Source organism: Melozone crissalis, unplaced genomic scaffold, assembly GCF_028551555.1.
Source record: "Melozone crissalis strain CALT ecotype California unplaced genomic scaffold, PUWL_Pcris_2 ptg000041l_1, whole genome shotgun sequence".
NCBI lineage: Eukaryota > Metazoa > Chordata > Aves > Passeriformes > Passerellidae > Melozone > Melozone crissalis.
In genome coordinates, this window is record NW_026535819.1 from 680,001 (window position 1) to 695,000 (window position 15,000).

At 53.5% G+C, this 15,000-nt stretch overlaps 1 protein-coding gene across 5 annotated transcripts in view; it reads right to left on the bottom strand.

The window, feature by feature from the left end:
* Window positions 1-15,000, bottom strand: part of PBX3 (PBX homeobox 3) — a 104,478-nt gene that overhangs the window by 5,843 nt on the left and 83,635 nt on the right. For all 5 annotated transcript variants that reach the window (XM_054284326.1, XM_054284328.1, XM_054284327.1 and 2 more), the window contains 4 exons: window positions 12,564-12,805; window positions 8,387-8,577; window positions 6,437-6,572; window positions 550-715 (listed from right to left, as the gene is read on the bottom strand). In XM_054284326.1, coding sequence (XP_054140301.1) covers window positions 550-715; window positions 6,437-6,572; window positions 8,387-8,577; window positions 12,564-12,805 — 735 coding nt within the window. The remainder of the gene's footprint in view (window positions 1-549; window positions 716-6,436; window positions 6,573-8,386; window positions 8,578-12,563; window positions 12,806-15,000) is intronic.

Below are 15,000 nucleotides of genomic sequence, written 5' to 3' on the forward strand. Positions count from 1 at the left end.
GCAAAATGTCATCAGCACACCGGTGAGACCTGTAGCAGAACATGTCACAGAGTAACTCCGAACTAAAGTTCCATCCTTAGATTTCTATTCATAACATCAACACCATTTCAGGCCATCCAGAGTTTAAACTCTAATTACAGCATGCTAAAATATTCCTCTATTTTGTTGTTATCTTGACAATAAACGTAACAGTCCTACAAAACCAGACTTGGACCTCTGCCCCATTTTACATTCTTCTCAGCGAATGAGTAAAACCCTGAAGTACCTACAGAAACAAAGAAGGTGCCAGAAGGCAGAGGCAGGCAGCCGTTACCGCTGCAGGAATTGCACGGCCCCACTCTGCTCTGCCACGCTGTGGGAGCTTGGCTGTGGAGCAGCTGGGAGCTCCCAGGGCAGGGCTCACCCTCGTGGTGCAGCCCGGCCACCCTCGGGCTCAGGAACAGCCCCTGTGCCAGGCCTGGCTCTGCTCTGCATCCTCCTCACCCCACCGAGCTCGCTGGGGCCCATCGGGGCCCTGCAGGAGGCTGCAAGGCAGCAGGCAGTACGTACCAGAATTTGGTGTGGTGGGGGAGTTGGTCTGGTTGTTCTGGACAGCCGCGGCCACGGCGTGCGCTGCAGTCACGGCCGTCTTTGCCGCGTAGAGATTGGCTTCCTCCTGGAACTTCCCAATGTTCTTCTTGTACCTGATTCTCTTATTGCCAAACCAATTGGACACCTGCAGTGGAGAGAGGTGGGCAGGGTGAAGGACACAAAGTGCTTGGCTAGGCAAAGCAGGATCCCTTTGAGATGTCAGAAACATGACCTGTACCTGCCCTGGGTAACTGAGCACTAACCCGGATCAGTTAAACGCCACCATGGAGCTGGGCTGACCTGGCTCTGCTGCTCTCTTGGCAAACTGAGGCACAGCAAGTGACCGATGACTGCACAATCCCAGAGCTTACTGTACCACGGCATTGTCCCCTACCACCACGGGCCATTTGTCAGCAAAACTGTGCAAGACCCAGAAAGCTGCTTGGGGGGACCAAGGTCCGATTGACTGAGGAGGAGCGGGCAGTGAGAGCAATTGTTCTTTATTTTTGGGCTGGAACAACCTTGGCAGCCCACTCACAGAATCGTGTTTGGTTGGCTGAAAATGAAAGGAATCATATAAATCAATAATGGTTGAAAAGTCACTTTGTCATGTCCCTTTGAAGATCTGTGCTGAAGCCAAGGTGGCTCCCAGGGCACCGGCTATTAACCCGCACAGGGGTCACGCCTGGAGCCGCTCAGGGAAGTTTGTACAATCTTGCTTAGGGGCTTTGTTTAACTTCAGCTGCTGTAACAGAGCTCCTAAATAACAAACCTAGTTTGGAACATGGACAATGGCCAACACAGCAGAGACAATAAAAGAGCAGCTCCAGCAGTAAAGGGGAAGGGACCAGTGACAGCCCGGTGGTTATCAGGCAGCCACAGGGCATGGCAGGGGCTGGGGCCCTGTCACAGCACCCAGTTCAGGATCCTGCTGAGGCAGGAGCCAAATCCTGCTCTATTTGATGTGGCACAGGCTTTTGTTTAACCACAATTAATGGAAAACCTCTGGCCTTTACCAGTAATATGGAAGGTACCTTATACATCCTGCTCCCCTGATAATACTCCACCATATTCTATATATTGCACTTAATATCACCTTGTCAGTCAGAGAAGCAATAATACATTAATGAAACCCAGCAAATAATTATTGTGTACAATCAGATTATGCTTTATTAACAGTATCATAATTGAGGAATCTCTGCACATCAACCGTATTGTCCACGGATGTGCACGAGACCCCTCTGTTTATGCACGCCCCTGGACCAATCAAACAACAGCCATCACTAATAAAGGTTTATTTAATTCTCACAGTAAAATTTTAATATCACCAGCAGCCTGGGGAAGCCTCAACGAGTGGATTTGCTTGACATCAGATCGTTTCCATTCTGCTAGTCCCAATACTTCTTAATCTTTAATATCAAGGCAATTAAAATTAATGGCCACTCATCCAGAGCCACTGTGGGCAGTGTTTCCTTGACATCAATTGTTTGATGGGATTACCTAGAGGTTAAACTAACAAGCAAGGTTTAATTGGAAGCAATGAGAGGAGCAGTGCTCGTACGTTATGTTTAACCCGCACACCACATCTAAATGAATATCCAGAAATGTTCAACTCTCCCTCAGACTGAGCCCGGCCTCGGGGCTGCCAGAGGAGCTGCAGCAGCCCGGGGTGCCACAGTCACTGCCCCATCCCCTCTGCCCAAGGACCCTTTGTGCTCCTGTGACACAGCACAGGGCAGAGCGTGCCCAGCCCGGGGAACGTGGGGACACCCAGGGGCACCCAGGGACACCCAGGGACATCCAGGGACACCCAGGGACATCCAGGCACACCTGGGGACACCCAAGGACACCCGGGGACACCCAGGGACACCCAGGGACACCCAGGGACACCCGGGGACTGCAGCTGCAGCTGGGAGAGCTGGCTGACATGGGCAGCTGGACCTGGCCAGGACACGGCACTGCCCCAGCAGGCTGTGCCAGGCAGGATTTAGGATCCCTGCCCACCTGGAGCACACCTCACCTGGCTTGTGCTGCCGTGGTCCCAGGGAAGACCTGGGTGCAGGTGCTGGGCTCCCCGGGACCCAGCTCCTCACCCAACCCCATGCTCACCCCAAACGTGGAAGTTGTCTCCATTGTGAGCTGCCTCACAACACATTTTTCATTAAAACGAACTATCTCTTCACATAAAAAAAACAATGAACATCTTTCTCCTCCTGATCATTGAAGGCCAATTAATTAATTGGGCTTAATTGTATATTACATTTCAAACAATACTGTTGCACTTATTTATCATGTTAATTGCAACGTTAAATAAAAAGACAATAAATTATTACTGAAATCATCAAGATGCCTAATGTGGGATTTGGGATGGGGCAGGCCTGCCTCGTGCCTCCAGAGTGGGTGATTTCCTGGGATAAATCAGTGCTCATTCGGCAACAGAGCATCACTGCTGGAACTGGGGAGCTGCAGATTCATGGAAATCTTTCCACTGTGTTTCCATGTTTGTAGCACACAGTCTATGTTCCACACCTAACACATGGTACAAACCAGGAAATGTTAAAAATCAATGTTGCACAATTACAACATTGATCTGTGATCTAAACTCAGGAGTATTTCATTATGCTGCAGCTTTTTTCCTTGCCTCCCACATGAAGTCTAGGGGTAAGAGCCCCTCCATCCACAGTTTTCCCTGTCCACCTGCTCACAGAAACACTCAGAAGCAGCAGGGACCAGAGGGGTGCTGGAAACCAGCTCCTGCATCCTTTCTTTAAAACAATGTTAAATATATTCCCTTGTCAACCACATCCTTCCTTTGTTTGAAGCGGTGAAAAATGTTATTGCTGTACCCCAGTGCCCGCTCTCAGCACTGGCTGTGCCCTCTCTCCAGCCCTGTGATGGACTGATGGTCGTTTGTGACACCCTGCAAGAGCTCATCTGCAAAAGTATAAAACATCAGCCTCGCAGCCACGGGAGGGGAGAACACACAATACACTTTATCTCCTCCAACGTGTGCTGATGGGGCAGCTCTGAATTACAGCCGACAATGTTCTCTGCTAAGGACATTTTTTTCCCCAGAATTACCTTTTCCGCACTCTTAAAAATGAAATTGTGTGAGGTGTTTATCTTAATAAATAGTTTGTCTTTATGCTTTTCTTGAAAAACCTTCTCTACATATTATTTTAAACACCGATATCAAAACTGAAACCATCGATCTCCCACCTGCAATGAAACGATTCTGAGAGACAATTTTCTTTGCAGCTCAGTAAAGTGCCATGGCAGCAGGATTTCCAGTCAGCAGCTTAATCTGAGGGGAGGATGACCCAAAACACTCACTAATTAAGTGTTTGAGGGAGAAAATGTTCTGCCATGAATCTGCCCCCAGCGTGTACAAGGCACTGACAGTACAAGAGAGAAACACTTGGGATCATCGTTAGGAGAGGCTACAGAGGAGCCTGGCTCAGCCAGGGAAAGGACAAAGCCTCTTCATCAGAGACGAGCCAACAGCTCCAGAGTTTGGAAAGCCATCCCTTAATGTTATTTATTCCTTTTTCCAGCTCTTTGGCCCTCCGGGGTATTTGCAGCACAGGAGGTAAATGGGGCATGGTGACAGGCACGGCAAGGTCCAAGGGACACTTGGTCAAGGCTGAAAATACACACACTCAGAGATGTTCCATGAGGCGCTGAGCGGGGTGCGGCTCGGGCACGTCCTGGGATGCCATTGCTCGTCCCCTGTGAGGCTGCTCCTGCCAGGGCTCCAGTGACTGCTCAATTCACTCCGAGCTCTGGATTGCAGCCTCTGAGTGCTGCTGTCAGCCACCACAGCGGTGTGGGGCTGCTCTGTAGTGCCTGCTCAGAGCTCCCCTACCACATGGCCTCAAAAGTATACACCCTTTTCAGTAAAAGAAATATACCTCCAGCCCAGTTCGACCTACAAAATACCAACTAAGCCTGCAGTGCTGCCATGCAGCCTCTGGAAGTGCCTCTGGAAATCAAAGATTAGAATACCCATGGTATTCATGCTCTCTAGCTGTGACAGCAGATCCATCAGGAACTCAAGCAACCAGCTGATCACAGGCACTCCCTCTCTCTCATACATGCTCCTCTCCCATACATGGTACGTGGCCCCGTTTCCAGGCTTTACCACATCAACACGAGTTTTTCCAAGTCATTATAACATTTTGCCAGAGTGTAACTCCAGCCATGCCAAGGGCCCAGCCCTGCATCCCTGGTGCCAGGCTGGGTGGGCAGCATTGCCCTCGGACCAGGCTGGCAATGTCACCCTGCAAGGCTGAGGCTGCTGGATGCAGTGCTGTGGAGGGCACAACGCAGCTACTCCCATCGCTCTCTCAGACTTCCTAATGGATTCAAGGAACAACTAATTCATGTCTGTATCAAATATTAAAAAGACAAACCTATATTCCTGTCACAGGCTCTCTGCCACTGCTGGGTTGCTGGACCATCTGCCTGCCTTTTATTTCATTCTACAGCATATACATTAAATCTTATCAAACAACCAATTAAGAAAGAAATCAGATCCATTAGCACTAGAAGCAATCAGTTATGGCTTCTCAAATGTTCCATCTCATTTCCTACAGTCACTTCAGCCTTGTCTTGATCTTTTTATCTGTCCACACCAAGGAATCACTGAGCCCCTTCCTGCCAGGCACAGTTCACCCCCGGGTGCAGAGGGAACAGCTCTTCAGCAGGTCTGCTGGGCTTTTTCACATGTCATCTTGCCCAAGTACATTAACCAAAACTGAGGAACTTTGGTTTGTTTAAGTTGGTGTTGATGGCATGGCCTCTCCTAACCATACAGCAGGCTGCCTTGGATCACATTGAGGATTTCTGGACACCACTCACTGAAGGAATTGCCACAATGCATCTCATGCCAAGGACTGGAACCAGCAGCAGGATTAAGGCTGCAGACCACAGTGCCCTGGCACTCGTGTGCTCTCAGGCTGTTTGGTGGTTCCAGGCACCCCAGCAGCTGCAGGGATGCCTGAGAGCACTGAGAGCAGCCCAGCAGCCACCACGGGGCTCCTGTGATGCCAAGGGCAAGGGAGGAGCAATGTGAGAGGGAACAAGCCGTGTGCTGAATTTCCCTCAAAAACTTCTGCCCATCACCACAGCTATTTGTAAATGGACTGAGAGAAACTGCCTCCCTCCCCACCCCACACCTTCCCCTGGCACCGAGCACAGCCCCTTGGCACCCCATTTGGAGTGGGGTATGTGCTGCATGCCAAGGAACAGGCGAGGGGACAGCAAGGCACACACACGTGCCCTGGGGCAGTTCTGCTGGGGGCAGCCAAAGCCAAGTAATTCCAAATTTGGAGGAGCTGGGCAGACTTTCATTTGAAAGTCTTCAATAAAGTGCTTGAATTTTTCATGCATTCAATGGAGGCCTACAAAGTAAATCTCAACTCAGGTCTTAATTATAAAGCTAAAGGTTGCGTTGCTAATAATGCCAATAGTGCAGCCTGCAATCATTAATAGTTAACACACACGCCGCAGGCACCATTCCTCTCAAGGAGCTGAAATATTGATAGGGGAGCCGAGGGAGCAGGGAGGAGCCAGCACACCAGCTCACCAGGAGAGGAGAACTTGGACACTGCAGGGCACTTCCCTGCCACACGCTCAGGTTCTCCCCCAAGCTGTGGGAGAATGATTGGGGATTCTAGCAAACATGCAGGCCACGTGGAGTGCCAAGAGGTGTTTTGCTCTTTGAGCTGCCTGGTGAAGGAAAACTCGGTGGTGTCACCAGCCTGAGCAGGACCCCAGTCTGAGCTGTGCAGGTATTTTGGCCCACAGGGAAAGCAGCTGCAGCCAATGACACCCTGTGGGGACAGGGGCCCTCCCTGCTGCTTACCTGTGATACCGTGATGCTGCACTTCTTTGCCAGCTCTTCTTTGGCTTCTTCACTGGGGTAGGGGTTACTGAGGTGGGAGTAAAAATACTCGTTCAAGATTTCTGTGGCTTGTTTACTGAAGTTGCGCCTTTTCCGTCTGAAATGAGAAAAGGAAAACACCACTGTTCCTCCAGATGCCAGCAGGTCCCTGGTTGGATGGGGAGCTCACAGGCTGTGCTGCAGCACGGAACAGCACAGCAGAGCTGTCCTGGCACCCTGATCCCTTTGGGCTCCCCAATAATGTGGGAAGGAGCAGCAGGCAGCAACACCACGTCCTGCACCCAGCCCCAGGGGCTCTGGACTCTGCCCCTGGCTTCACACCCCCACCTCCCTGCAGGGTTCATTCCACGGGAGCACAGGCCACGTTCACACGCTGTGGGAGAAAAGGTGAGGCAGGTGCTGAGGCAGCAGCCTCCCTTGTGGCTCCTCCACAGCTGGGTACACAGCCCAGCCCAAAGCTCCCAGCCACGGAGCCCTCTGTGCCAGCAGCAGCCTGGCAGACCTCCTTCCCTTCAGCACAGGTCGGCTGGGCCCCTGCACAGCTCCCTGGGGTCAGGATGGTACAAGAGGATGGGGCAGCCCTGGTGATGTGTCCTCACGTGGCCTCCCTGAGCTAACTGGCTTCCAACAGCAAGTGGATTTCAGGGCTTTGTGAGCGAGACCCATCTGTGCCCCCTCCTGCCACGGGCTGCACGGGGCCCGGGCTCTGACCCACATGGGACATGGGACAGGCCCAGGGGTGTCACCTGGCTGAGCCTTGCAGGGAGCACCTGCACAGGAGCCTGCAGCCCCGGCCATGGGGTGTCACCTGGCTGGAGCCTTGCAGAGAGCACCTGCCCATGCTCTGCACAGGAGCCTGCAGCCCCGGCCATGGCGCAGCCCTCGCCATGGGGCAGCCCACGGCGGCAGTGCCCGCACAGCTGCAGTGCCATCCCTCCGTGCCAGCAGCCGCTCTCCTGCAGCAGAACATGCTGTGGAAGGCTCCAGTTGAGCATTTCCTCGGAGCTCCTTCCCCAGGGCTGCTGCAATCAGCGGCGGCGCCCCAGGCCACCGGCAGCCGAGCGCAATCCCCAGCGCGCTCCCGGTATCGCGGTGCTGCTAACTGCGCTGGATCCTGGAGCAGGCAGGCTCCCTCCCTAGAGCTCTGTTTATCTCATTACTATGCTTCCGCTCATTTTGCCTTATTTACCTTCCTCCTTTTTAAAGAAATCACTTTAAAATGTACATCTGCAGGCTCTACCTTTGCGTTCCTGGAGCTCTCCATAGACATCTCCTCCAACTGCCTGCAATTACCCTGATTTCCCACACCTGCCAGTGACCTCCTTGTTAATAACATTATTTTGGTCTTGTTTAGCTCCTCACAGCTTTCAGGTGTGAAGTGTGAGCTGCTGGAGGAGGGAGGCTCCGTGTGGCGCCTGCTGCTCCTCCCTTTCCCGCTCCTGCTCTGCCAGGCCCTGCTCTGAGGACAGGAGCCCCGTGAAGGGGATGGGGCTGGGGATCACTATCCCACCTCATCAGGCTTCAAAACAATTCTGACTGTGCCTAAACCCCCTTCCTAATCCCTGTCTGCCTGCCTCCTGGCAGCTTGTGGAGCAAGCAGCCCACTCAGGCCGCCGTGGGTCCTGGGGACAGGCACCAAGCTCCAACGGTGGTGCAGGTGTCCAGGGTGGGGAAAACAAGCCCAGTATTTGCACTAAAATTTGAAGAAAAGACCTTGTTGCTTCTGAAGTCCTCCTGTGCAGGGGTCCCTTGCACAGCAGCTGTGGCTGAAGGCTCCTGGTGGGACAGAGCAGCCTCTCGCACCCATCCCTGCTGGCATGGGACACCACTCCCAGTATGGCCATTCTCCTGGGCTGCCCAGAAATTACTGCTTCCCCCCAAAAGAGACAGGGCCACTTGCCTCTGCCTTACCTGGCATCAAGGAACCTTGATCTTAAAATCATTACTGCTTCACAAGTGCTCTGTTTGAGCTGCATCTGGATGGAGCTGAATTTTCGATGAATGATGCCCACCATCCTCTCAATCTCCTTGGGAGAAATGGGACGTGTCCGGCTCTGTTCTCTGAGGAGGTTCATGACATGAGTGGTAAATTCATTACACGCCTGTGGAGGAAGAAGAGGCTCAGATGTGGGTTTGTGCTGCCCCACACGGACACAAGCTCTGACCTGGCTGTCGGGGGAAGGCAGCACCGAGGGGGACCCCTCCCATGGCCCTGTCCCCTCCACATGCGTGGCCACAGGATCCCACCTGCCCAGAGTCCCTGCAGCCGTCCTGGGGCCGCCAGGGGAGCCCAGCGGCACAGCCCTGCTCCTGCCATGCTCATCCTTTCCCCTTTGCCAGCCAGACCCCCGTGCAGAGGAGCAGTGGGATCAGCGCCTGTGGCAGCTGCAGGCAGGGGCAGGGTGTGAGTGGGGACCTGCGCTCCTCACAGCCAGGGGGAACACCCCGAGCCCTGTGCCTGGGTACCCCCTGCAGCACCCAGGCACCTGAGACCTTTCTGAGGCACCATGGCCCCGCGTTGGGTGGGTTTCAGTGGCACTGTGCCCACTGTGCCCACGCTGTGCAGCCGAGGCACTGAGGGCAGGCACAGGGAGCCCTCAATTACCACCCCCAGTCTGTGACGTGGTGATAAAAACTTCAGACTGAGCCACCACCAGGATGCCCCTGGTCCGAGCCTCCACACATGCTGCTGTCCTGACTTCCCTTTGCAGGCTGGAACCTGACAGAAACTCTGCTAGCTCCCCTCTTCCCTGTCAAGCAGGCAGCAAAATATGTACGTAATATGTCTGACAACCACATTTTCAAGGATTCTCCAACATTTCAACAGATTATGCAATGGAAGGAGTTAAAAGTGAAAAGTTTATGCATCTAAAAACTCATAATTTCCTATAACATTTGCTGAACGTCTCACAACTTATTAAGTGAAGCCATCTATGAATGCAAATGCTGATTAGCAATTTGGCAATAGCCCAACATTCGCAGAATTCACATAGCTTTTCTTTAAACCAGTAGTTCATACATGATTAATTAGAACATCTCATTTATGTAGTGTGCACTTTAGCTCATTACTCTAAGTAAAATTCGTTAAGTATTTACATTTAGATAATTAAAATCTGGGTACACCCTTAAGAAAGATGCATACACTTCAGGCAAAGTGATTTTTTTTCTTTACACTACTGAAAGTAAATTACAGGCTAATTTACATCCGTGCAGCACCCGTTGGAGGCGGCCCTGGTGCAGAGCCCTCTGCTCGCCACCGCTGAGGCGCTGCTGCTGCCAACCCCTGCCAGGGCTGTGCCAGGGCTCCAGGGTTGGACATTGCCCACCCTCACTGCCCACCAGCCCCTGCCAGCCCGGCTGTGCCAGGGCTCCCCGGGCTCCAGGGGAAGGGTTGGACATGGCTCACCCTCACTGCCCATCAGCACGTTCTTTCTTTCACCACGGGACACCCCGAGCATGCACAAGTTCAGGCCCAGCCCTCTGACCGATGACACCAGCTTTGGCTCACTCAGGAAATGTTGCACAGAAGGGAAGGGGACACGGGCACCAGAATGCAGCAGCTCTCCCCCTGAGATCAGGCAGCAGCTCTGACTGTTCCAAAATACTGCTGGACCCAAGAATTTGGCACTGGATGGGTGTTCCAGGCACACAGTTTGCCACAAGCCCCCTTCTTTTCAGATCCCAGAAATTCCATTTTAAAGTACAATAAAATTGGCAACTGTTGCATTAGAAATATTTTCAGGTATGTCTTTTCTATAAGAGATTTCATCTCAAAAACTGGACTTTGAAAAGCAATAATTAGTGTCTTGCTTTCAAGAAGCAAAAACCTTTCTCTGACTTTACTCAGCTTGCCTGATGAGACTTGGTTTGGCTACAACTGCTGGGAGAGCCTGGGTTTAATTCATCTCCACCAGCACCTCCCCTATGCAGAGCTGCCTCACACAGCACAGTGGGAGGAAGCTCAGAAGACTCTGATGCTTTGTCTTGTTTCTCTTGTTTATTTATAGCGTCCAAGCTACTTGATCCCTTTTCCAGGACTATTTTTCAGGCCTCTGCTTGGTGCCTGAGACATTATTAATAATGTCAGGTTATAAGTGATGGCCTTGTTAACCTGCTCAGAAACCTTGTAGGAGCAGGGATGCTCCTACTGCCTCAGTGCTTCATCACGAGTGCGCAGGAAAAAGAGAGGAAATGGCCCAAAACAATGCAGAGGGGCAGGGTGGCAGCCAGTGCTCTGCGAGGCTGGTGGTGGCTTCTGAGCTGCCACACCTCGCCCCAATTCAGGGTGAATTCAGGAGACATCTGTGAACTTGGGAAGTGGGTTCCCAGCTGCTCCAGTAGGCCTGGGACCCTTACAGTACTTTTGCCTACAGCAAAAAATGTATTTCAGTGTAATTACAGCAGATAGCTTTCAATATGTCATCTCTGTTATAGGAGCTGTAAATTATGGAAGGCGCTGCCTGTGCGTGGCCATTTCTCCCGGCGCCCGGCAAGGCAGCGCTGGGTGATGGCGTGACATACTTTCCATTTCTCTTTCCCTTTTTTTTTTATTCCTGAGTGCATTCCCCTGACTGGCAACAAATATCAGGATCAAACCCTGCCTGGAAACGTCTCCAGGAAGGCGCTCTGGTTCCTGCTGCCGTGGGACGGGGCTGCCCGTGCGGGCAGGATGGCAGGAGCGGCTCTGCACCGCGGGCAGGTGCCCAGCACGGGCTCCCCGCTGCAGGAGCTCCTGCCTCCCAGAACCTGTGGCGCCAGAGGCTCAGATGCCAAGCCCTGGCTGCCTCTCGGGCACTGCAGTGAGACGAACCAGCAGGAGACAGTTTGCTGCCAGGCTGGGGAAATCATCATATGTCTGTTGAGCAGACGTGGCTGGGTGTCAGGATCCGTGGGGAAGCATGCATGTCTCATCCTCTGCTCTACCTCTCTCTCCTGCTCCAGCAGCATTTGAGCATCCTCCAAAATTTCCTGTGGTGTGGACGGATGGCTGTGACATTTCAGCTGAAACCTTTGTAAATGGAGCTACAGGGCAAAAAACGCTCCTGCTTCCCCCACGTCATTAAACTTATTAGAGTCCAAGGATGTTTGCCAGGAAGCGGCTGCGAGCATGGAGCTGCTGCCTCTGTGGCCCAGATCTGCCTGCAGCCTGCGCGCTGTGCCTGTGGGAGACAGGTTCATGCCACAGCCACCCCATCCCACACTACAGCTGCACCTGGCAGGGCGAGGAGGGCTCGGGGCTCCACCAGGACTGCTGGGCCTTGGGGTCAGGGGAGAACAGCAGATTCGTACACAGACCCTGACAGGTGCTTGCTCAGTTATTTGTTCTCCACTTGAACGACACAGTGGAAAAGACAGCACAGACAAGGCAGTGCCACTGGCACCTGAGACACACGGTGCTGCTGGCACCTGGCAGCACGTGGCAAACGTTCTCAGTGCCACGGGCGTGCCCAATGTGTTGGGTCACCAGGTCCCAGTGGTGAACACAAACCCACAGGTCTCTGCAGCTTGCTCTTCACTCCAAACAAAGACACTGTGCTGGCATCTGCCTGAACCAGGATTTCCCCAGTTTCTGTCCCCAAGCCTGGGCCAGGTGCTCTGCTGATGCCTCAATGCCCACTCTCTTCAGACCTGCTCCAGCTGACCTGCTGTGGCCAAGTCTGCGCCAGAGTATCCTGCCACCTGCTCCAGCAGCCTGTGGGCTGAGATGGCCAAAGCAGCCCCTGTCTGCCTGTGCCCCCCAGCTTGCCAGACCCAGCTGTGTGAGGGCAGAGGGTGGCACTGAGCGACAGACATCTCTCCTCCTCTCTGCCTTCTGTGGGCTGGGCAAAGGGGGGAAACACGGGCTTGGGCGCTGCTCTTGTGCAGTTGCAGACAACAGAAAACACTCAGACATGCAAGACATGCGTCCTGGCTCCGGCCAGCAGCTCCTTGGAGCCCGACAGACAACAGACTGCCACGGTGGCTCTCTCTGGGCAGAGGGGTGGGGAAGGGGAGGAAGGGTTGTGGTCCAGAGTGGGCAGCGGTGGGCACTGTCAAGCAGAGGAGAGCAGTGTCAGGTACACGAACAACTGAGAGACTGATGTCTGACCTGTTCATATTTCTCCAGCTCTGTGTGATAGATTTGTCTGATCTGGGTCAATTTGGCTCTGTAATCTGAGTGCTCAATAGAGTTATCTGAAGACCCTCCAGAGGCTGCTGCGGCTGCAGCTGCTGCCGCCGATCCCCCACCTTTCTCCGGACCTGAGACTCCTTCTGCCAGAAGCATATTGTCTAGTCTCATTAGCTGAGGATCGGGAGGGTCTTCCTCCTGGGCTCCTCGGATGCTCAAACCTTGGGCAGAAAAGAGAGAACAAGAGAAAACACAGTCAGTACTTCTGCATGTGCCCGCCTGCCACGAGCCCTCTGCCCCAGCCCTGCCCCAGCACCCCACGGGCACAGCCCTGCCCCAGCCCTGCCCCAGCCCTGCCCCAGCACCCCACGGGCACAGCCCTGCCCCAGCCCTGCCCCAGCCCTGCCCCAGCACCCCACGGGCACAGCCCTGCCCCAGCCCTGCCCCAGCCCTGCCCCAGCACACCAGCCAGCCCCATAAGATGCAGTCTGGCAGTGCCACAGGACCCTCTCTGCTCCCACACACAGCAGGAACAGTACCGGTGTGGGCTGTGCCACATGTGCCAGCAGCACACAGCTGCCAGGCATGGACCTGGGCACCAGCAGTGTGCTCCATGCACTCAGGGGACAGCACAGGATTCCACACTGACTGTCTCAAGGTGGACACACAGTGGGAGATGAACCCCCCACTGGCCAACTTTCCAACTCAACAAAGCACAAGGCATTAATCTTGCTCTAAAATACACATTTTAAACCTGTCACCTTCATTTAAAACTATAATTCCATATAATTTCATGGGAATAATAAAAATGTCTCATCATCATCTCTTTAAATGATTTCTGTTGCCTGTTCAGAGGTCCACAGGCACAAGCTGATGATACCACACATTGTCCTGGCGTGTCCCTGAGCTGGCACACACGTGTTGGGGACAGCCCAGGCCACCCATGCTGCAGCCAGGGAAGGTGGTGCCGCACCTGGGAGTGCCTGCAGCAGCAGGGCAGGTGGTGCCTGGCCAAGGGAGTGCTGCACCCACCCCTCATTCCCTCGTCTGCCCGGGCACAGCTCCTGGCCCGCAGTGCTGTAACACGGGGGTGATTTCCTTGGTGAGTTGTTCCCCTGTTTGTCACTCTCCTCCTCTGCTCTGCTGTCAGATTGTTCAATAACATCCTGGTTTTAATCCACTCAAGCTTTCCTTCCCTTCTCATCAATGATTTCTGCTGTTGTTTTTCCTTTTAGCTTCTGGACCCTTTCTCAGTCCGTGTTTACTGTGCTCTGTTCCAGCTGTTACTCCTCAGCTGCATTTCTGCTTTCACTATAGAACCCATCTCCCTCCCGCTATCCCATCACAGTCCCACTCTGCTCCCAAATGCAGATGCCTAGCAAATCCTGCAGCAAAATAATTTGGTACAATTGCAGTGATTTCTGCATCATGTACTTCCATCAGCAGGCCAAAGCGAGGGCTTTGTCCACCCAGGCTCAAAGCAATATTGCAAAGCCCCAGCCCCTGTCCCCGAACCTGACTCAGCGAGCGAGCAGCCCCAAGGTGTAGCAGCAGGAGCTGAGGCTGCACTGAGGCGCAGCGGCTGCCCAGGGCCTGGAGCACAGGAGGGAGCTCGGCCATGGGGACGGTGCCAAAGGCACTCGGGTGTCTGGCACGCAAGGCAGCGTGCTCGGGGGCCGGTGGCACAGGGGTGGCACTCTGTGCTCATCCCGCACGCGCTCCCACGTCCAGAGCATCCCATCCGGGCACAGGAGCCCGCGGACACCCACAGGCAGAGGGATGACAGAGTGTGTGTGGGGACATAACATTTATCCTGCCCCTCAGTGAGACACATCATTCATTTGAATGGCAAAGCCACGAGTTGATTAGCTAATTCTAACAAGAATTAAGCTGTGTGTTAATTCGGAGCTTTCCTTATGAACTATATGAAGCAGATCAGCACAACTAATAGTGTCTGGTGTCCCTGGGGGCAGGGACCTGCAAAACTGATGAACTCTGTCACCAGTGAGACACGTGGCTCGTCAGCAGCAGCCCCTTGGCTGCAGGTCGAACACTCCCCACGTTGTCTGGGAAGGAGCCAGAGCATCTCGCAGGCCCCTCGGCACACAGGAGCATTCTGCCATAGGCCGGCAATAAAGCTGCTCCTAGCAGCACCTGCCTTTATAAATTACTCTTGATTTGAATACACTGGTAATATATGTATTTTTTGACATATAAGCTCACACTCGGTGGCCATTGTTTCCCTCTTTTATCCCTCACTCTATCACCCTGTGAGTTTATTACTGTTTAGCTCACTGACCTTTCAATGCATCGAGGAATTAAGGTGCAGCAGGGACGGGAAAGAACACAACAATACATCACTCCCAGCAGAGCCACCGGCGCCACCGGCGCTGCACGGGAGAGAAATCGCGGCAGC